Source organism: Rhinolophus sinicus, linkage group LG03, assembly GCF_036562045.2.
Source record: "Rhinolophus sinicus isolate RSC01 linkage group LG03, ASM3656204v1, whole genome shotgun sequence".
Taxonomy (NCBI): Eukaryota; Metazoa; Chordata; class Mammalia; order Chiroptera; family Rhinolophidae; genus Rhinolophus; species Rhinolophus sinicus.
Window position 1 is genome coordinate 41,912,498 of NC_133753.1, and position 22,110 is coordinate 41,934,607.

The 22,110-nt window shown below is 42.3% G+C and overlaps 1 protein-coding gene across 4 annotated transcripts in view; it reads left to right on the forward strand.

Moving 5' to 3' along the window:
• The first annotated feature begins 2,249 nt into the window (after positions 1 to 2,249).
• The window catches only part of CDKL1 (cyclin dependent kinase like 1), a 49,909-nt gene continuing 30,048 nt past the window's right edge, over positions 2,250 to 22,110 (forward strand). Inside the window, exons 1-2 of one of the 4 annotated variants that reach the window (XM_074327496.1) lie at positions 2,250 to 2,591; positions 3,190 to 3,490. In XM_074327496.1, the coding sequence (XP_074183597.1) occupies positions 3,323 to 3,490 (168 nt within the window). In that variant the 5' untranslated portion in view covers positions 2,250 to 2,591; positions 3,190 to 3,322. Of the gene's footprint in view, positions 2,592 to 2,780; positions 3,491 to 22,110 lie in introns of those variants that run through there. The other 3 variants (XM_019725658.2, XM_019725659.2, XM_074327495.1) reach the window with 3 other exon arrangements.

Here is a 22,110-nt window from a genome sequence, read left to right on the forward strand (position 1 = left end):
AATTCATTATTTAAAAAAAAAAAAGCACCTCTCAGCCAATTGGAATTAAAAAGAACTTTCTCAACCTAATAAAGGGCTGCTGTATTAATTCTATTTGCTGCATAACAAATAACCCCAAAATATAAATATCAAACATTTATTACCTCACAGTTTCTGGAGGTTAGGGATCCAGGTATCACTTAGCTAAGTGCTTCTGGATCAAAGTCTGTGACAAGATTGAACATGTGTTTGTCAGCTGGGGCTACAGTCTCTTCTGAAGGCTCTTTGGGGTGGTGGTGCTGGGGGGTGGGGGCTGAGGGAAGATCTCCTTCCAAGCCCAATCATGGTTGTTGGCACAGAACGTTGGACTAAGTGCCTAAGTTCTTCTTGGCTGTTGGCTTCCTCAGTTCCTTGACATAGGGCAGCTCACAACATGGCCTCTCTATTCCCTCAGAGCAAGTAAGCGAGAGAGCACAAGAGAGGACCCGAGGTGGCAATCAGTCTCTCTGCAACCTATTCTTGCAGATGATATTACATTATTTTTGCCACATTCCATCCCTGAGAAGCAAGTCACTAAATGAAGCTTTCACTGAAGGGAAAAGGAGCACCAGGGCATGAATATCAGGAGGCAGGGATCATCTAGGGCCATTTTAGACACTGCCCTCTACAGCATCTACTGGGAAATCTAGCCAGCATCATACCTAGTGATGCAAGACTGATGCTTACCTCCTATGATCAGTCATAAGGATATCTGCTCTCACCACTCTTAGATCACACTGGAGGATCTACCAAGTGCAATAAAGCAAGAAAAAAACAAGACAAATGCAAAACTGTTCCTATTTACAGATGACATGATTGTCTACCTATTATAGAAAATCCCAAGGAATTTACAAAAGCTTTCTAGAACTTGTGAGAAAACACCCAGATGTCAAATAAGCATATGAAAAACTGTTCAACTAGTCATTTGGGAAATGCAAATTAAAGCCACAAGATACTAAGTGCTGACAAAGATGCAGAGTAATTGGAACATTGCTGGTAGGAATGTAAAATGGTAGTCTCTTTGGAAAACATTTTGGTATTTTGGTAGTTACTTACAATAACATATACTTACCATGTGACACAGCAGTAGTCCTCCTAAGTATTATTTTCCAAAGAGAAATGAAAACACATGGTCACACAAATGACCATGCATGAATGTTTATAGTGATGATTTATTTATTTATTTATTTATTTATTTATTTATTTATTTATTTATATTTTTATAATCTCCTGAACTGGAAACAGCTCAAATGTTCTTCAACTTGGAATGGATAAACAAGCTATGGTACCTCCATACAATGGACTACTCAGTAATAAAAAGGAATAAACTACTGATAAATGCAATAAGATAGATGAATATCAAATGCATTGTGTTAAGTGAAAGAAGCCTAGATTAAAAGGCTACAGAATGTATAATTCCCTTTATATGACCTTCTGGAAAAGCAAAACTATAGAGACAGAAAACACATCAAGTAGTTGCCCTTTGCAATTTCTGGGAGGTTCATAGACGACTTCTAGTCCACCGCTGGAGCCTGTCTATATGCTTCTCTGTTCTCAAAGAAGCTACCAGTCCCTCTCCTCCCAGCTCCAGCTCCCACCTGAACCCTATCCAGGTTTCCGTTTTGGGGCATGCTGCTTGGCATGGGATTGGTTGCTGTGTCAAAGACAGCACGTTCATTTTCTCTCCTCGGGTATTGCTTCCAGGGCAAACACCCACCTCAATGCTGGGAGGATGGAATGGGGTGGATGATAAAGTACTGAGGCAGTCTGCCCAGTGGCAAATTACCTTATTTCATGATTTCCACACGTTAATTAACTTCCCACCATTGTGCTCAGACCTGAGCGAATGAGAAGCCAGTTAGGGGAAGGAAGGGAATAAGGAACGTAAAACAAGGTAGGCTCAATAAGCCTCCATCTCCCACATCAGGCAGCCCCTTTGTAAAGGAAGTCAGTGGTCAAGAAGCACCCTCCCCCTCCAAGCCAGTGGAGGAAAGTGCTGACTTTAACCAATTTCATTAATACTTTCCTCTTCCTCTGTCTCTCATTCATTCATTCATTCATTCATTCATTCATTCATTCACTGGATGTTACTCAATGATCAGGACAGACACAGAAGCTGCCCTCAAGGCGTTTACAGTCTAGCAGAGGATACCGGGAGAAATCACAGGTGTTACATGGTGCGGGATCAGCTTTGCCTGTGAAATACAGACTGCATGGGCGTGGGGGGACTCCTAGCGCAGGCGTCTTCCCGGCAGGCTCTGCTACGGCTGCGTTTTCCCTGACCCACTGGAGTTTGCAATCTTGCAGACCTCCTCCACCGCAGACGGACGTGCGGGGCTCCAGGCCCATTGTCAGAACAGACCCTTCAGCGGCCAGGGACACCCACCAGGGCCCTTCCCCGCAGCCAGGCCCGCGGCCAGGTGCGGGAGGGAAGCCGGGGCGCCGCGGCCCCGCCCAGGCCGGCCCGCGGCGGGGGCCGGTTCCCATAGGGATCGCGGGCCCCGCCGGCTGCCAGCGGAGCCCGCAGGAGTTGGCGCGGCGGGAGCAAGGCCAGGCTGGGCAGCCGTGGCGCCGTGAGTCCCGGGCGGGGAAGGAGGCGCGGGCCGGGCTGGGCGGCCGGGGCCTCCACGTGGCGCCGCTCGAGGCTGCGCGCCGTGGGCCGAGCGCGGGTGGGAGGCCAGGGCCGCGCTGGCGGCGTTTTCCGGGGCCGCGAGTGAGCAGCCGGGCGGGAAGGGTGGGTCGGTGCGGCCGGCTCCCCGCCTGCGCCTCTGAGCCGGCGGCGGAGGCGCGGGGCGTGGGGGCGGCCGCCTCTCGGGGTCGGGTCTCGGCTCCGCCCCAGTCTTGCCGCCGCCCGCGCGAGGAGCCCGGAGGTGTCTTCTTGCTCCAAGGAAATCAGACCCGAAATTAGAACCGGGGAATCCCTTAGCCTTCGCCGTCCTCCAGCCAGCTCATATGTCTTAGATCGGATGAACTGTAACATTGAAAAGACAGGTTATCTTACAACTCGGTTGGTTTTAGGATGACAGGTTACATTTTAACTTGCAGGGTGTATAACCTTGGGTTACCGAAGGCAGCGAACTACTAGGCTGTCATCCTCGGTCGCGTTGCCATTGCTCAGGGGCTTTAAAGGCGGGGGTCGATTCCTAATTCTTAACAAGTGCTGTTGTTCAGTTCTAGGTCCTTCCTTGACAAAGACCCATCGTCGAGTGCAGCTCTAGTGCAGTTTGTCGTTCATGCCAGTATTTTATAAGCGACATTTTCAAGCTATGTGAAGATCCTTTTTAAGAAGATTTATTCCTCTGTGATGGAGAAGTATGAAAAAATTGGGAAAATTGGTGAAGGATCCTATGGAGTTGTTTTCAAATGCAGAAACCGGGACACGGGTCAGATTGTGGCCATCAAGAGGTTTCTGGAATCAGAAGATGACCCCGTCATAAAGAAAATCGCCCTCCGAGAAATCCGCATGCTCAAGGTAATGGATTCTTTCATGTGAATTTTCAGGGACTAAAACATTGAAGTGAATGGTATTATGTTAAATAAGTGCCTTGAGATATGGTTGCGTGTCCTTCCTCCATAGACGTTTGTCTTGTGGTACAAATGGGACATCTCTGAACAAGTCACCAATTATATAATGAGCTAGAAAGCAGAGATGTAAACGAGGGCAAGGTGGTTTTCACTTTCAGAGATGCTGTGGGATATTTTATTTTCCTTCCCAGTAGCTTCTCTTTCATGCCACCTGTAGATCTGGTTCTTCAGGAGCCATCAACTTTGATAGTCTAAGAACTTACCACAACTCAAGTTTGCTAGCACTCTTGATTTTTAAACTTTAAGGCTATCTTCTGTTGATGTTCTCAGTCCATTAAGAGAATTAATCATTCACCTGTTTTCAAACTGCTAGGATCCTGACAGGTTTTCATTACACCTCACATTTGTCTACCAGTGAGTATCATAATGTCCTGTCTTGAAAAGAAGGATTCTTCTCAAAGAAGTGAGATGATCACTTTTAAAATGTTTATTGTTTAACCCTAGAAGACCATAATAGCATAGCAGGGAAGGGAGGGTGGGAAGGGGGTGTTTATTACAGGCTATTTTTTGCCTCTTTTGGAAAGAGACTTCTTTTCTGAATTTCCGTGGAGATGAAACCCAAATTGCAAGGTACAATGTGACATATAATGAATGCAGTGGCGGCTAACTTAGTTTCAAATAGTTAGGGCCTCTGTTCTGACATGTGTAACTAACTATATGACAAGGAGAGAGCAACCTCGTGGGAGGTGAGTGGAATACTCAGGGGATTTTCTCTTATCCCTGCTTCTCCATTTTCTCTAGCCTTCTCTAAAAGTCTTCTTTCCTCCCATGAGTTGAGTAGGTGGGGTTACCTCTGGATAAGGATCCTGAATGGGAAGTAGCAGGCTTTGGATGAATTACAATGGATGGGTAATAAGAACACTTTCTCTATTTGGGTTTAGAATGTTCTTTACCTGCAGTTGTGATCTGTTCTGAGAAGACACTTCCAAACTATCACTTCCCCCTTCCCAAAGTGCTCCCCTAGGAAGGAGTAAGACCAGTAGTGTTTGGCCATCCTACTGCCCCTCCCCAGGGAGAGGTTCTCACCATTTCCCTTGGGCTGATGGACAGTTTTTCACTTTCTCAGGCTATTCCTAGAGGAGAAGGTGATCATTGTATTTCAAGGGTTCCTTTATTTTTTAAAAAAGAAAATCTGTTTCTGTTTCTTTCTGATTCTGAAGGTCACCGGTGAATGCCTGTCTGAAACCTCTCACTGCTCTTTAGCAATATGTGTTTACAGGTATAGCTCCCAGAATTAATTGAGTTCCTGCAGGATGGGAACCTCGCCTTTGTATCTCTGTATCAACTCTTGGCACATAGTAGGCTTCCAATAAATGTTATTGTTGGATAGGAAAGAATTGTTTAAAAAAATAAGCTCTTAGGAAGGGTAGGTGTTGCCAATAAATTAGGGAGTCATATGTGTTCTCTTGAATAACTGAATATTGATATGCTTTAAAGGATAGAGTTGTATGCACAGGAACCTGATTTCAAGGCACCCAGCACCCCACGCTCCACTTCAAGTGCACAGATGTAGATTGCCCTGATCTACGTGACATGATGGGACTAGATTTTGGTAGAATCTGTTGCTTTAAGCCCTAACTTTTCAGAATTCTGTGATATTCTTAACACATAAAGGATACTTATTTGCTGAATAAGTGAAATGAAGGTATATTAAATAAAGTCAGATTTTCTCCACTTACTTACTCAATAAATGCTTATTGAGCCCCATTGTGCCTAAAACAATGTTTGTATGAAGTTGTACAACCCTGTCTTTCAGATGCTTATCTCGTGGAAGGGAAGTAAGATGAATTTCCCCTCAGCTCTCGCTCCTGGTAGACTGGGTTCCTATTGGGCAGGTCCGGTGTCATTCACCTTATGTCCCCATGCCTGGCGAGAACCCTCTAAATGCTTGTTGAGAAATGAAAACGAAGTGTTTGTAGGCACATTTGAATTAGATTTTGAGATGTTAGGGAGGCATGAAATGAGAGAGAAGGAATTCAGGGCAAATAGTCTATCCTAGGAAAAGGTGCGTAAGTGGAAAGCAGTAAATATATTGAAGGAACACAGGTAATAACCCCAAAATCTTGGCCAAGATGCCTGATGGGTACTGACAGGCCAGAGAGAGAAGGGAAGGAAAGGAAGCCATGGTTCAGTGGGAGGAGGTGTGAGCAATTTCCTGGAATACAAGCCTGGCTCTGGGATGTGATGCACCCAGGTGGCTTTTGGGGTTTGGAGCCTGGCTCCATGAGACCCTTAGCCCCTGAGAACAGGAAGTCGGTGAGGTATAGGCAAGTGTTTTAGGGCCCCGTCTGACGGGGATTAAAGGTAGAGCTTCAGTGCCCATGGCAAGGAGGAATACCAAGCGTGAGCAAAGCATAGTTCTGTGGGCACAGGGGAAGGTTGCAGCTCAGTGACTCGGGGAATTTGAGTTCCTAGGGTTTTCCCTGCACATCCCTCACTGAACTGTGTGGCTTTTAATGACCCCTGCTAAGGTCAGGATCTAGGAGCCAGAAGGACTGAGGCTGAAAGTACCGCAATGACCTTAGCCAAAGCAGGTGAGGACAGGCAGGGGCTGACCCCCTGACTGGTCCCATTACAATAAGGAAAACTAGGAGACCAGATGTAGAAGGCATTGGATGCCAGGGTAAGGAGTTTGACTTTTTCCTGAAAAGAAGGGAAGCTAGCTAAGATTTTTTTTTTAATTAGAAAGTTATCATTTGCAGATTTTTGGATTTCATGGATTAATAAAATTTCAAAAAACTTTTTTTTTTATAGATTGGGATAGGGTTGTCAGCATTTTAAAAAACCACCTACTACTGTTACCATCAGTTCATAAAAAAGGGACATAATATTTTAAAAAAAACAACAACTAGGAAAGACACAATTTTAGGAAAGATCACAGTCTTCCCAAGAAAGAAAAGCTGACAACTATAAATAGCACCTACATACATATATTTCTCTGGTGTGTGTGAGAGTATGTATATAATTGTGTGTATGTATCATTGCCCTATCTCATTTCACTATCCATTGATGAAAAGAGTGACATCGTTTGTTTTGTGTAGTCTAAATCTCGTGCAAGTAAGCGCTCTGTCTAGGAACAAAAGGATTCCCCAGATCAGGTAGTGTCCTGCTTCGAAGGGTCTGTATCTGACACAACAGCATACTCGGATTACAAAAGAATGGCATGGTCCCTTCAATTATATAATAGAATTTAGCCTGTATCCATCCACAGAGAAGTCCTTGGATATGTTTTGTTAATCTGTTTATTTAACGATTTAAAGAAACTCCCAAATGTTGCTATGGACTCCTTTAAAAATTACATTTGTTTCCTCTTAAGCGGATATGATCATGGGAGTGAATTGTCCAGCAGTCAATTGTGTAATAAAGGCAGCACCTCTACAATGCTTTCCATTCTTGGTGTGACAGTATGTATGAAGATGCAGCCATCCGTTAGTAAATGCTTTGGAAGATGATAACTATTATCAAGACACCTATTTTGCTAATATTTTTAAAAGACATTTTTTTCTGAAAGTTGGAAACACTTTTAAAATAGCATTATTTCATGCCATTTGGGGGGGGGGAGCAAAAGCATGACATTTTAATGAGAAAAACTCAGCGTTTATACTAATGAATTACTCCCTAAATTAAATATAATTCACCCTTCACCAAGAAGTCCTCCTGTAGTTAGCCCTTTAATTTTTAATCTTGAGTCATAGTTTTTCTAGGTTACATAATTAGGCTTTTAAAAAAATAAACAACTGCTCCAGTTAAAATCAGCCAGATCTTACTCTACTTTAAGAACAAATTAAGTTCCATTCTAATGACAGTAATAAAATTTTACTGCAATAACTGAGCTAAAGCAACTATCCTACCCTTTCTCAAATTCGTTTTCCATTGTGGAAAAAAAGGGAACAATTCATTATTTTCAGTCAGTGTTTTGATAAGATACCTGTGCATAATATAGTTGGCATGTGTTCATTTGGCAAGTTTTTACAGAACTCCTGCCATGTGCCAGGAACTGTTCTGGGCTCCTGCCCTCACAGGTGAGGAGAGACTGAGAGTAAACAAACAATGATATGTCAAGTGGTGAGAAATAAAACAGGATAAGGAGCGAAAGAGTGGAGGGGCTTGCTTTTTTTATATAGGGTGGTTAGGAAAAGCCTTTCTGATGAATGACATTTGAGGAGAGACTAGAAGGAAATGTCTGAGCGATGACTCAGGCAGCTATCCAGGGCCAAGCATTGTAGGCAGAGGGAATAGTAAGTACAGAGGTCCCGAGGCAGGATCAAGTGATGTTCTCATGTGTTTTAGGAGGAGCGAGTAGATCAGTGTGTCTGCAGCACAGTAAGTAAGGGTGAGGGTCGTAAGAGATAAAGTGAGAGGTAAGAGGGTCAGACACGAGGGCCTTGGGGGCCACAGTAGGGACTGTGGGTTTTACTTTGAATGAGATGGGAGCCCTCAGAGGGTTTTGAGCAGAGGGATGCCTTGGCATGACTGATACCCTAGAAGGATTCCTCCAGCTGCTGGTTGCTTCAGCTCCACAAGCAGAAAGATCAGGTGAAGGACTGACTATTGGAGTAATCCAGGATGAAGGGATGGGGTTTGGGTCAGAGTAGTAGCAGTGGAGGTAATCAGATTCTAGATTTATTCTGAGAGAAGAGCACATAGGAATCTGATGGTTGGAAGAGAAATCAAGAATGACTCGAAAGTTCTTGATGTGAATAACTGGAAGAATGAAGAGATCATTGACCATGATAGGCAGACCCACGTGCACATTTGGGGAAAGGAAATCAAGAGTTTCATTTTAGGTATTTTGTTTGAGATGCAAATCCAAGGAGGCTGTAAAGGGGCAATTAAATATACAAGTCCGGCATTCAGGGAAAGGCCCAGGCTGCAGATGTAAAGTTGGGAGACGTCATCATAGCAATGGTGTTTAAAGGCATGAGACTGGGTTGCCATACGGAATGGAGAGACCAGCACCAAAGCCTGAATCTCGGCGCTCCAGCACCTGGAGGTCAGGAAGATGGGGAGGAATCAACAAGAGAGGCAAGACGCAGCATTTGACAAGGAACATCCCGAGAGCGGTGTTCTTCAAAGCTTAGTGAAGAAACTGTTTCAAGAATGAGGGGATGGTCCATGGTGTCGAAGGTCACCATTAGTACAGACTTAGAATTATCCATTGGCTTTGAAAATAGGAGGCTCATCTGAGATCTGGACAAGGGTTTTTGGGGTGAAGTAGTAGGAAGTAGTAGGAATCAGAGAGGGGTCAAGAGAATGAGAGGAGCAAAATGAAGATAGTGATACAGACAATTCTTTTTGAGGAATTCTGTTATAAAAGAAACCTGAGTCATGGGGCAGCAGGCACTTGGAAGGATGTGGGGGGGTCAAGAGAGTGTTTGTTGTTTTTAATATGGTATAAATAAGTATATCTGTATTAATCCACTAAAGGGGGAATGATGTTGGAAGGAAAGAATTGCTAAAGCCATGACCTTGAGTTACTAACTGGACTGTGACCAAAAATAGCCCTAACAGCATAATAAAAGACCAATTCATGGACCAGCTAGGAGATTAGGCGACCTCTTATGTTATTTGGAATGTTGTTAGGTTCTTTACAGACACTGTCCTTCATCTTTATGTAACAGGAACCACAGCTGTCTCCAAAGTGTGGGTGTAGCACTTCTTCCACCAGGATGTCTGAAATCTTCTGATTTGCATATGACCCATGAATGCTACTGGAAAGAATTCAACCCCTTTTCATAACTAGGGCTCAAGTATATAAAGATATTTTGAATGGGAGGTGGGGTGGTCGTGTCAGAAACCAGATTACAGAGAGAGACAAAGTCCCTGAAAGAAAATCTCCTTAAATCAAGAAGTCTAGCACAACAGGCTCAAGTTATCACAGGCCCTGTGAAGGGACGTGGACACTATTTCTGCATGAAGCAGGGACTGTACTTGAACCCAGCCTAGCCCCCTGGGGAATAACAACGTGTCCAACAAAAAAAGGCCTATGTGGTTCAAAACAGAGGCAAACCAACCAACCCAGAATAATTGTGTTACTGTTTCCAAGCCTCTGTGACATGGAACCTTCTCTCTGTGGAATGAAAATGGTAGAACAATTGGAAGAGGAAGCAAAGAATTCCAGTCGACAGTGGTGGAAAGAGTAGGTGATCCCAGAGGAGTTGAGGTGAAGGACAGGACTGTCCCTCTGAGGTACCTGGGCAGACCTTCTGCAGTGTGGCAGCTGGGGCAGGGACCTTCTGGTAGATCAGACTGATGTCAATCAAGGGCTGAAAGCGGTAGCTAAGTCATTGTCTATGACAACCCACCCTCCAGAGGACAAGAAAAATGAGAGGCAGCAGGAGAAGGAATCACACCCTGCCATTTGGTCACCCAGTAGACTTGGGCAGGTACCTTGTATTGTTACCCAGGATGCACAGATTACACTTATACAGCCTTAGAAGGTGCGGGATCGATTTGAGATGGTTAATGATTTGCCATGGCCTTGTGGTTAGTAAGCTGAAATGGAGACACAGTTCTGTTTGTCTCCAAGTCCATGCCCTGTGCTCCCACCCATCAGAACCATCACATTACACCGCACACCACACTCTGAAGTCTCCCAATGACGTTAACTGGTCCTCAGGGTTTATCCTGCCCTTGCTCCCGCGCCCTGCTTAGCTGTGGCACTCATGGCTTCCATGAAAGTCTGGGTGCAGATTCTTACTGAAATAACAGTTCTTACCAATTCTCATTCCACAACCCTGTAGATTATTTTAAAAGGCAAAAAATTACGGTTTGCCACCAACAAAGATGAGAATAAGCATGGGGGAAAATGCCCATTTAAAACTTTACTGTAAACATAACAGTAAAGCACAAGCATTCTAATAGAGAACAGTATTACTTAAGATATGCAGATGACACCCTCTTACTGGCAGAAAGTAGCAATGATTTGAACCGACTTCTGATGGAAGTGAAAGAAGAAAGTGGCAAAGCAGGACTGCATTTGCACATCAGGAAGACAAAAGTTGTGACTACAGAAGCAATTTACAATGAAGACATTAAAATTGTTAAAGGTTTTGGGTACCCTGGTTTGGTCAGCAATTCAAATGGAGACTGCAGCCAAGAAATCAAGAGAAGGCTGAAACTCAGAAGGGCAGCAAGGTGAGAATTAGGAGAGATCAGCAAGAACAAAGACGTGTCATTAGAGACCATGGCAGAGATCATCCACGCCCTCATATTCCCACTTACTATGTATGGATGTGAAAGTTGGACAGTGAAGAAGGCTGCTAGGAAAAAATGTGCTTCATTTGACATAATGTTAGAGGGTTCTGCGGTAGCTTGTACTGCCAGAAAAGATGAACAAGTGGGTCCTAGAGCAAATTAAGCCTGAAACATTGTTGGAGGAAAAAAATGACAAAACTGAAGCTGTCCGACTTCGGGCACATCATGAGAAGGCAGGGTTCTTTGGAAAAGACAATAATGGGAGAAACAGAAGGCAGCAGGGAAAGAGGAAGACCAAATATGAGATGGATTGACTCCGTAAAAGAAGCGCTAGGCATGAGTCCACAGGAGCAGAGCAGGGCTGTTGACAGGACATTGTGGACGTGACGCATTCACAGGGTCACCTGGACTCAGAGCTGACTCAAGGGCACGTAACACATGCATAAAGATGAAAATTGGTTCTTGGGTGTGAAGCAGAAAGTCTAACTTTTTTAGTGTCTAAAGCATAGATATACAAACAGTACATATAGAGATAGGCAGTTTATTTGTGGTATTAAAATTTAATTGGGAGGTGATTAGGAAAATAATGTGTAAAAAGACTCCTTTGGGGGACAAATATGACAAAAAGGCCCATATGGGAAGGTGAGAGTATGTATTCTCATCTTTGTTGGTGGCAAAGCATACATTTTTGCCTTCTGAAATAAACTATAGGGTTGTGGCATGAGAATTGGCAAAGAACTGTTATTCCAGTGAGACTGTTGAGTGTGTGCTTTGTGCCAGGAACGGGCTTTTATTTGACTTTAATTAGTCGTGAATAGGAACAACGCACCGAGTGTTCAGAGCGCCCCTTTTTCCTGCTGTCTCCTCACTTTCAGTAACCTTCCAGTGAGGCTTTGGGCTGTGTGACTGCACGGGGACGGGAGCCAGTTAGGAATTACTGTTTCTGATGTGGTTCATAGCGACTGGGTGACCTTGGGCAAGCTCCTGCTGGCACCTGAGCCATCTTATCACTATGATTTATGTCTCTGTTTGGCGTTGCTTTGCTGACTCTGCTGAAGGCAGCAGAGTGCTCTTAGGCCAAACATCCAATAGCTGTCAAACCACCTGAAGGATGCAAGGGCAGGAAAATAGAGGGTCAAAAAGAGCAGTAACGTAGGCAAGAGAAGCACACAGGTAGGAAGGCAAAAATGTGGGATTTAAACATGGTGCTAGGACCAGAGGGACGCTGACGGTGTCCCCAAGACTTCACCCGTCTCCCCAAGAAGTTCACTACTTTAGAATATCAGACCAGAAATACTACAAATTACCATCCTGGTGACGGTAATGAGCAATGGGAAGTATGACCGGCAGGGTTCCCTGTTATCTAAAAGCATTTATTAAGTGCTTAATTCCGTGTGCTCTTAGGGTCTCAGGGCCCCGTTCCACTAAACTAACAGAGTACCACGTAAATGCTCCCTTGCATTGAAATCTAAGTAGAGCTTTTATAATTTTAAACACTTCTGCTTTCCCCAATATTAGCTGAAGGAATATTTCCCCCATGTTAATCGAATAATATTCCCCAACTCAATAAAAGTCTCAATGGGAAATCTGATGACGTCTTTAAGGATTTAGTCCTGCTGTTGCTAATTGGTACTCATTTCTAGGTCCTGTCTCTTCAAATTGTTTAGTTGGCTTGTTGAAATGGATTGGTAACATGCTTCTATAAACTATTTTAGCCATGATCAGAATTCTGTGTTATGGTTTACGTGAGATTATAAATTCAAATGTCGGTGGGGAATCACACTGATACCATAAATGAGTAAATTTATGTGAGACATAAATATGAGACAAGGTGAAGAGGTGGAGCCTAGGGCGACTGGAGTCTCATGTAAAGTGGGGGGGGCCACTGCTCAGCTCCGCAGACTGCAAGCCCCGCATGCTGATTTTCAGCCTCTTTCTTTGAAAAGCCAGAAATCAGAATTGTAGGTAAAATCTCCTGGGTTCCCTCCACTACACACAAGTTTTTGTTTTGAAAAAAGTTTCAAAATATATAGACGTGGATATAGAATAATACAACGAATACCTGCATGTTCTTAACTAGGCTCATTAATCAGTTTTTGAAAGTCTTCATTTCCTTTCTGTCTCTGCCTCTGTTTCACACACACACACACACACACACACACACACACAACACAGACACACACTTTTTTGGCTGAAACACTAATGACCATACATTGCATTTAGTTGTTCTGTTTCTTTAGGACTCCTCTAATCTAAAACAGTTCCCCAACTTTGTAGTTCTTTTTCTTGGTCTTTGATGATACTGACATTTATGAAGTGTCTAGGCCACGTCTTTTGCAGAATGTGCCTCCACATACTGTAGGTTGTTTGGTTGTTTCCACATGATTTGATACAGGGTAAATTTTTCAGCAGGAACACTACATGAGTGAGGATATGTCCATCAGACTAGCTCTCATCAGGAAGTACATGATGTCTGTCTGTCCCGTAATTGGTGCTTTCAGTTTTACTCTCATGGTTAAGATGGGTTTGCCATATTTCTCAACTGTAAAGAAACACTTTCCCTTTTATAATTAATAAGTAATCTGTGGGGTTATAATTTGACACTTTGTGACTACCTTGTTCCCCAACAACTTTTACCCAATGATCCTTGCCTCAATCGATTATAATAAGAGTCATTGTAAAATGGTGATTTTCAACATCAATTATAACTTTTTCTGTAAAAAAAGTGCTCTCTTTCACCACCCCCCCCATACATATACTTTTTAGTATCACTGTGAATTCGTGGATCTTCTTCTTTCATTCAACATGTTATAGACCATCACTGTCATTCTTCTTCTTGATTCTCAAATTGCACACCTTTGGCCACTTGCGGCTCCTTGAATCTAGCACCTTTGTCATGACAGATGCCCGTCATTCCTTGAGTACTTCTTTACAATGTGCACAACAAAATGTCTCAGGCTCATCCTGCCTCATCGCTGGAATCAGCCATTTCTGCAACGAGCCCCAGTTCCCTTTTAGTGAGAATGAAATCTGACTTTAAAGCATTGATAAGTAATTTAAAAATTTTTAAACACCATTCACGCCAAACAAAACATATGTGTAGACCGTGTTTGGGCTGCAGGCTCCATTTTGGGCCCTTGGATTATACAGCTTTTCATTATGTGTAGATGTTCTCAGTGGACTGGCAGAGCTGGCCCCTCGCTGCCCATTACTAATATGCAGATAGATGTTGGGAGTTTATGGAAACTGGTCGTCAACAGCGTAGAAGACAAAGCAGAGCATTCCCTTGCCCACGGTGAGAGAAACCAAACAATCCCCTTATCATCATCTCTCGTTATTTGTTCAACAAGTGGAGACCTGTTTAATTTATTTTTACAAGATAACATACTAACTGCAAATAGTAACAGACTTTTTTGTTTGTTTATTGGAAGATTTTTTGCCTTAGCTCATAAGGTGTGTATCTAGAAAGATTGTATTCCTGCTGTGTAGTGAACACCTAAATAATAAAGCTGCTATGCAAATACTTCAAGAACAAAAGAAGCAGAAATCAACAAGCTGGTTCATTACCTTCTTAAAGACACCCAGTTTGTAAGAAGATTAAGCACATACCACTATTCAGTGCCCTAAATGCCCCTACACACGTCCTGACTCCTCTTAGACTCCAGAAGATAAAATATAGAGCAGGAGGAGGCAGAAAAAATGATTTTATAATGCACAGGAATAAAAAATAAATTTTGCTGTTGTTTTTTTTTCTTACTACTTAAATTATTTTTATTTCTAGCAAATAAAATGTATAGGTAGACAGCCTGTGTTGCATATAGTTATTATAGAACAGTCAAACCACACTAGAAAGTAGTACTTTTTATATGGAATGGAAATTTTAAAAAACGAGCCAGGCTTGAGTCTTTCACTTTAAATTTTTTTTTAGTGTTTTAATTTACCTTTTTATTTGGCAGGATTTATGTTTCAGGCCACAAATTTACTTTCAACAGGCATATTTTCTTGCTAATTATTAACATTCTTTATTATTTATTAACTTTAAAAGCACTATCATAAAAATGCTGTGGATAAAATTGCCAGGTTGAAAATCTTTGAACTTTATTCTTCTTTTTGTTAAAATAATGAAAGGTGAGTTTCTAAATCAACTGATGCTATCACCATACATAGAAACCAAACAGTTTTTTTTTTGAAGGGGAACAGGACTTTATTGGGGAACAGTGTGTACTTCCAAGACTTTTTTCCAAGTCAAGTTGTTGTCTTTTCAATCTTAGTTGTAGAGGGTGCTGTTCAGCTTCAAGTTGTTGCCCTTTCAGTCTTAGTTGTGGAGGGCATAGCTCAGCTCCAGGTCCAGTTGCCTGTTGTTAGTTGCAGGGGGCACAGCCCATCATCCCTTGCGGGACTCGAGGAGTTGAACCGACGACCTTGTGGTTGAGAGCCCACTGGCTCATGTGGGAATCAAACTGGCAGCCTTTGGAGTCAGAAGCACGGAGCTCAACCACCTGAGCCACCAGGCCGGCCCAGACAGTTTGTTTTGTAACTAACAGTACATTGCTGCGTTAATTTTTGGCTGTGTCATTGTTCATTTTCATTTTGATCACTTTTGTACGATTGCTTCTTTCCTGGTACTTTTCATATACTTTATTAATCACAATAAAACAGATCAAGCATCCACTGTGCACATCCTTAGCCTGTGCTGGGTTTAGAGAAGAATCTAGAAGAGATGACAGCCCAGGTCTCTGGCCAGAGAATAAAAAATAAATTCCTGTTCTGTCCATGCTATCTACAGCAAACCTAAAATAAATAAACTTCAGTAGCACCCAAAATTTCCACCCATAATTCCAGTTTTTTCAGTATTCCTCCACTCCATATGTCACACTCCTTCCTTCTCTACCTGTCCCTGAAACAAAACATTAGCCAGGGTACCTACCATTGGGGTTCTTAGCATTGGGAGGAAATACAGAATTGAGGCAGCTTTCCTTTACCAAAGCGAGTGTTAAAGAATGATTCCTCAGCTACCCCGTGATGGATGCAGACTATTCCCCTCTAGGCTGGAGACGGTGGTAATAATTAAACAGCTTTTTTAAATACTGAAAATAGCTGCCCCCAAGGCTGATGTATTAACTAGCTCTCTGACACTAACTTCAAAATATCTATCTTGGTTTTACAATATAGTGAAGAGACCATTTTAAAACCATGTAAAACCATTTGTATTTCTCCACTGCCGTGGTCCAGCACCTTCAAGATTCCAGCTGGTACATATGAAGCATGTCTTGTAATTCTTTGAGTACAGTTATTTCCTCCTGGAGCATGAACCATATTGCCTCAGGCACTGCTACAACCTCTGTGGGCCCTGGGAGGAGGTAAGGATAGAATCAGGAGGCACGTGCCTCAGTGAGGTATTTTCAGGTCTCCTGTGAGAGCAAGCATTTCATTTGGCAAACGGGCAGAGAGGCTGCTTCTCCCATCCTGGAGAGGTGAGGGAAATCTGAGGGTTTATGGTTCTCAGGCTCATCCCCATAAATGTCCCTATCCCAGACCTCTGGGTTCTTCTCTTTCCCATCGGAGCCCTGACTTGGACATAAGAGACCTGTTGTGGCTGTACATTGTTGTTGTTGTTTTAATCTCTGCCACTCTTAAAATTAAGTCCTGAGCCTGATTTTAGCACTCTGTCCAATGACTGCAGAAGATAAATGTCTCTGTAATTACTGCCATCAAGGCCTTCTGACTCCCACGGTTGACGGGTGAGTGGCTAACTCGAACCTATCATTACCTCTTTTCCTTTTTCAGTGAACTGGAGGTATTAAGTAAAGCCAGCTCATGCACTAATCCCCATAATTGCCATTGCCCCATGCTATTCGTGTGCCACTGCTATTGCATAGGCCAACCTGCACCTCATTCAAAACCGCCACGGATGAAAGTCTTGGTAATTGTGTTGCTGTGGCTCCGCGATGCTGCCTCTTGCCCACTTACCACCAGCAGTAGGGGCTTTGTTGCCATCTGCCTGGTGGTTGGTCCAGTTCCAGAATCCCATTCTGAAGATGTGCTAGTTAGGACCACTTCCGGTACCATCTGTCTTAGCCTGTGCACCACCAGAAAGTGAAGTCTGAGATAAGGGACTCTCTTAGTAGCTTATTTTGGGAAGTGAGACTAGGGAGCAGGAGTAGGGGACAAGAGAGAGGGAAGTAGGGAAGGAGGAAAAGCCACTGCCAGGGGAAACAGAGACTAATCCTGCCAGGTCTCTCCCGGGAACCTGCAGACCAGAGGAGGGGAGCATTTACCCACCACTCCCTGTCCCCCACTGGTCAAGGGTTCCCTGCATGGAGTGTGACCTCCTGCAGGTTAAAATCATCCCACCAGCATCCCACACCTCATCACCCCTGAAGCCCCAAAGATACAGTGTGCAGCTGAGATGAGGGGCTGCAGGTTACGCCTACACAAAGCTGGTTGCTGCAGCAATGGTTAAATTAAAAAAGATGTACTGAAAGTATGCAAAGCAAGACACAAGAAGTGGCTAAAACCCCAGCTTCCTTGCTGTTCTCAAACGTTCCAGTCAGGTCCTACACAAGAGCCTCGGGAATGGTAGTTCCCGAGTTCTACCTGGAACATTTTTCTGGAGAGCCTCATGACCCTCTCCTCTCCTTCTCCAGATCTTTTTTCATTTGTCACCTTTTCAATGAGGCTTTCTCTGATCATCCTGTTTGAAATTGCACTCTCCCACTATGCTATGCCCCCACCTACTTTCTTTCTTTCCCTAAGACTTATCACCATCTAGCGTGCTCAAATATGACCTCCCTGAGAGCAGAGATTTTTGTCAGCTTTGTTAAATATTGTAATCCAAAGCTTAGAATAATGTCCGGCACCGAGTAGGGATCAGCATATGTTTTAAATAATAATATACAATAAATGAATATGTGAAAATAGAATAATTTTGCATATATTCAATATACTTTCCATTTTCATATATTTTTATAAAATTACTCAGTAACTTGCTTTCTTCGCTCAACAATACGTCCTCTTCATTAGGTCAATAGACCTCTATTAATTTCATTATTTTTAATAGCTGCATATTATTTAATATTTCATGGTTTGACTGTATCACAATTTATTTAACCCATCCTCTTCTATCAAAGGACATTTGTTTGTGTTGTTTCCATTTTTTTTGCCTCCACAAACAATGCTGCAATAACTATCCTTGTACATATAATTTTATGCAAAAGTGCTTTTATTTATATAAGGTATATTCCCAAAAGTGATGTGCTGGATAAAGGGTGTATGTGTGTGTGTTTCAATAGATTTTATTTATAGAAAGGTTTAAATTTTAGAAAAATTGAGATGCTCATATAGAGTATTCACATACACCCTGTACCCAGTTTCACCTATTATTAGGTTGGTGCAAAAGTGCTTGCTGCTTTTGCAATTGTTTTTAACCTTCTAAACTGCAATTACTTTTGCACCAACCTAATAGCATCTTACATTAGTATGGCACATTAGTTATAATTAATGAACCAATATTGATACACTATATTAACTGAAGTTCAGACCTTATTCATATTTTCTTAATTTTTATCTAATGTCCTTTTTCTGTTCCAGAATCCCATCTAGGATACCAAATTGCATTTACTTGCCATATGTCCCTAGTCTTCTCTTGGCTATGACAGTTTTCGACTTTCCGTGTTTTTGATGGTCATGACAGCTTTGAGGAGTACTGGTCAGGTGTAGAATGCCCTTCTGTTGGAATTTGTCTGGTGTTTTTCTCCTGGTTAGACTGGGATGATGGGTTTGGGGAAAGAAGGCATCACCTGGCTGAGATAGTTTGTCAGGTTTTTCCACTATAAAGTTACTCTTTTTCTGTCTCTCCATGCTGTACTTTTTTGGAAGGAAGTCACTATGTGTAGCCCACACTGAAGCAGTGGGCAGTTAGGCTCTCCTCCTTGAAGGCAGATTAGCTATACAAAATTATTTAGAATTCTTCTACATAGGAGATTTATTTATTTTCCCTAATTAATTAATTAATTCAGTCAGTCATTCATATCGGTATGGATTCATGGATATTTGTGTCCCTTTGACATACCCCCATCAAAAACAATTGTTTTTGTTTTAGCACTTTGTTTTAGCATCTTGACACTACAAGATGCTCCAGGCTTATATTGTACTTTTCCTGCCCTCCCTAGAATTATCCATTTTCTCCAAGGAGCACTGGTTCCCTTTATTGGAGAATGATGTTAGAAACCAAGATCTGAGCACTAGGTGTACTTGTTGCTACTGCAGTGTGGTTGCTTCTAGGCCCTGACAGAGCAAGGTAATATACGTGTTTCCCCGAAAATAAGACGGCATCTTATATTAAGTTTTGCTCCAAAACACGCATTAGGGCTTACGTTCAGGGGATGTCATCCTGAAAAATCATGCTAGGACTTATTTTCCAGTTAGGTCTTATTTTTGGGGAAACATGGTTTATGTATATACCAACACATGTATAGAAACGTAGCTACAGTTATTTTATATGTAGTTGCCTGTACCTATATTAAGCTAAACATGAGTTCATACTGATGTCTCCAACTCAAACCAATGGGTTGATTAGATCATGGATTATACTAGTTTCCTCTCCTTGCTTATCTGTATACTCAGGGAGAACCCTGGCTCCCATTATCCGGCACTCATTTACTTCATTGTTGTTGCAGTGTACATATATAGCAGTATCAGAATTGTTCATCTATACCCCCATGGGAAACAAACTTATCAGTAAGAGTACAGGGCTTATGTGTAGTACCTTTAGTCTTACAGACTCTACCTATTTACAGAGTTACTTAGGTCAGCACATTTTCCCCTCTCCCCCTTTAGTGAGGTTGTTTCACACATTGTGATAGGTTCTTTTGTCAGAGTCTTGCATTCTATCCTATGATTCCCCAACCTCCTTAATGATTTTTTAAATTTGCGTATATTAAGATTCACTCTCTGTGCTTAAGGTTTTGATAAATTCATAATGTCACAAATCCATATCATAGAAAATAGTTTCACTGTCCTAAAAAACCCTGTGTTTCATCCATTCTATCCTCCCACATATCCTCTGAACCCCTGGCAACCACTGATCTTTTATTATCTCCATAGTTTTGCCTTTTCCAGAATGTTGTATAATTGGAATTATATAGTATGTAGCCGTTTGAGACTGGCATCTTTCACTTAACAATATGCATTTAAGTTTCATACATGTCTTTTTGTGGCTCAATAGCTCATTTCTTTTTATTACTGCATAATATTCCATTCCTTGGATGTATCACAATTTGTTTATCCATTTATTTATAGGAAGACAACTTGGTTGCTTCCAATTTTTAATGATTATAAATAAAGCTGTTATAATCACTTGTGTGCAGGTTTTTGTATGGACATAAATTTTCAAATCATTTGAGTAAACACTTAGGAGTGTGATTACTGGATAATATGGAACAACTATGTGTAGTTTTATAAGAAATTTCCAAACTGTCTTCCAAAGTGACTCTCCCATTTTGCATTCCCGCCAGCAATGAATGAGAGTTCCTGTAGCTCAGTATCATCACAAGCATTTGGTGTTGTCAGCTTTTTATGAATTTAAGCCATTCTAATACATGTGTAATAGTATCCCATTGAGATTATCTTTTCATATGTTTCTTGATTATTTGTATTTCCTCTTCTGTGTGTTACCTATTTATGTCTTTTGCCCATTTTCCCACAGGTTTGTCTTTTTCTTCATAACATATAAAGCTTCTTTTGATATTAGGGCTATAATCCTGTATTTGTCATAATTCTGACAAATATTTCCCAGCTATTTATTTATCTTTTGATATTGCTTGTAGTGCTTTTTTAAAAAAAACCAAACCAACATTATTTTATTTATTCTTTATTACACTAAAATATATATAAAATTGATCATTTTAACAATTTTATGTGTACAGTTCAGTGGCATTAAGTAACTCACATTGTTGTTAAAGCATCACCATCATTCATCTCCAGAACTTTTGTCATCTTCCTAACATTATTTTATTTTTTATGTAGCCAAACATACATGTCTCTTTTCTTTTTATTTTTTTAAAGAATTTATTTTTTTAATTTTATTGGAGAATATTGGGGAACCGTGTGTTTCTCCAGGGCCCATCAGCTCCAAGTTGTTGTCCTTCAATCTAGTTGTAGAGGGTGCAGCTCAGCTCCAAGAACCAGCAACCTTGTTGTTGAGAGCTCGCGCTCAACTGAGCCATCCGGCCGCCTCTCCGCAGCTCAGCGGCAGCTCATTGTCTTCAATCTAGTTGTGCAGTGCGCAGCTCACTGGCCCATGTGGGAATCGAACTGGCAACCCTGTTGTTCAGAGCTCGCGCTTTTTTTTTTCTTTTTTTTTTAAGATTTTATTGGGGGAAGGGGAACAGGACTTTATTGGGGAACAATGGTCAAATTGTTGTCCTTTCAGTCTTAGTTGTGGAGGGTTCTGTTCAGCTTCAAGTTGTTGTTCTTTCAGTCTTAGTTGTGGAGGGCGCAGCTCAGCCCCAGGTCCAGTCGCCGCTGCTAGTTACAGGGGGCACAGCCCACCATCCCTTGCGGGAGTCGAACAGGCAACCTTGTGGTTGAGAGGACACACTCCAACCAACTGAGCCATCCGGGAGCTCAGCGGCAGCTCAGCTCAAGGTACCGTGTTCAATTTTTAGTTGCAGGGGGCACTGCCCACCATCCCTTGCGGGAGTCGAGGAATTGAACTGGCAACCTTGTGGTTGAGAGCCCGCGCTCCAACCAACAACTGAGCCATCCGGGAGGCAGCTCAGCTCAAGGTGCCGTGTTCAATCTTAGTTGCAGGGGGCAGAGCCCACCATCCCTTGCGGGATTCGAGGAATTGAACTGGCAACCTTGTGGTTGAGAGCCCACTGGCCCATGTGGGAATCGAACCGGCAGCCTTCGGAGTTAGGAGCACGGAGCTCTAACCACCTGAGCAACCGGGCCGGCCCCAGAGCTCGCGCTTTAACTGAGCCATCCGGCCGTCCCTCTGTCTCTTTTCTTCTGGATTTCCGGTATTGTTTTTTAGGATGTTCTCTCCCATCCTAAGGTCATACAAAGGTTCTCCTACCCAGTATTTATATTATTTTATATTAGACATTTTAATATATCTGAAATTTATTTTTGTATATGGAAGGGTGTGATATGGTTCTAATTTTCCTAATGGAGAGCCTGTTTCCCAGAATTATTATTAAAGAAAGCACATACTTTTCAACTATATTGAAGTACCATCTTTGTCATATGTTAATTTTCCTTAAATACTTGAATCTGATTCTAGGTTCCATACTACTTCTGTTTGTT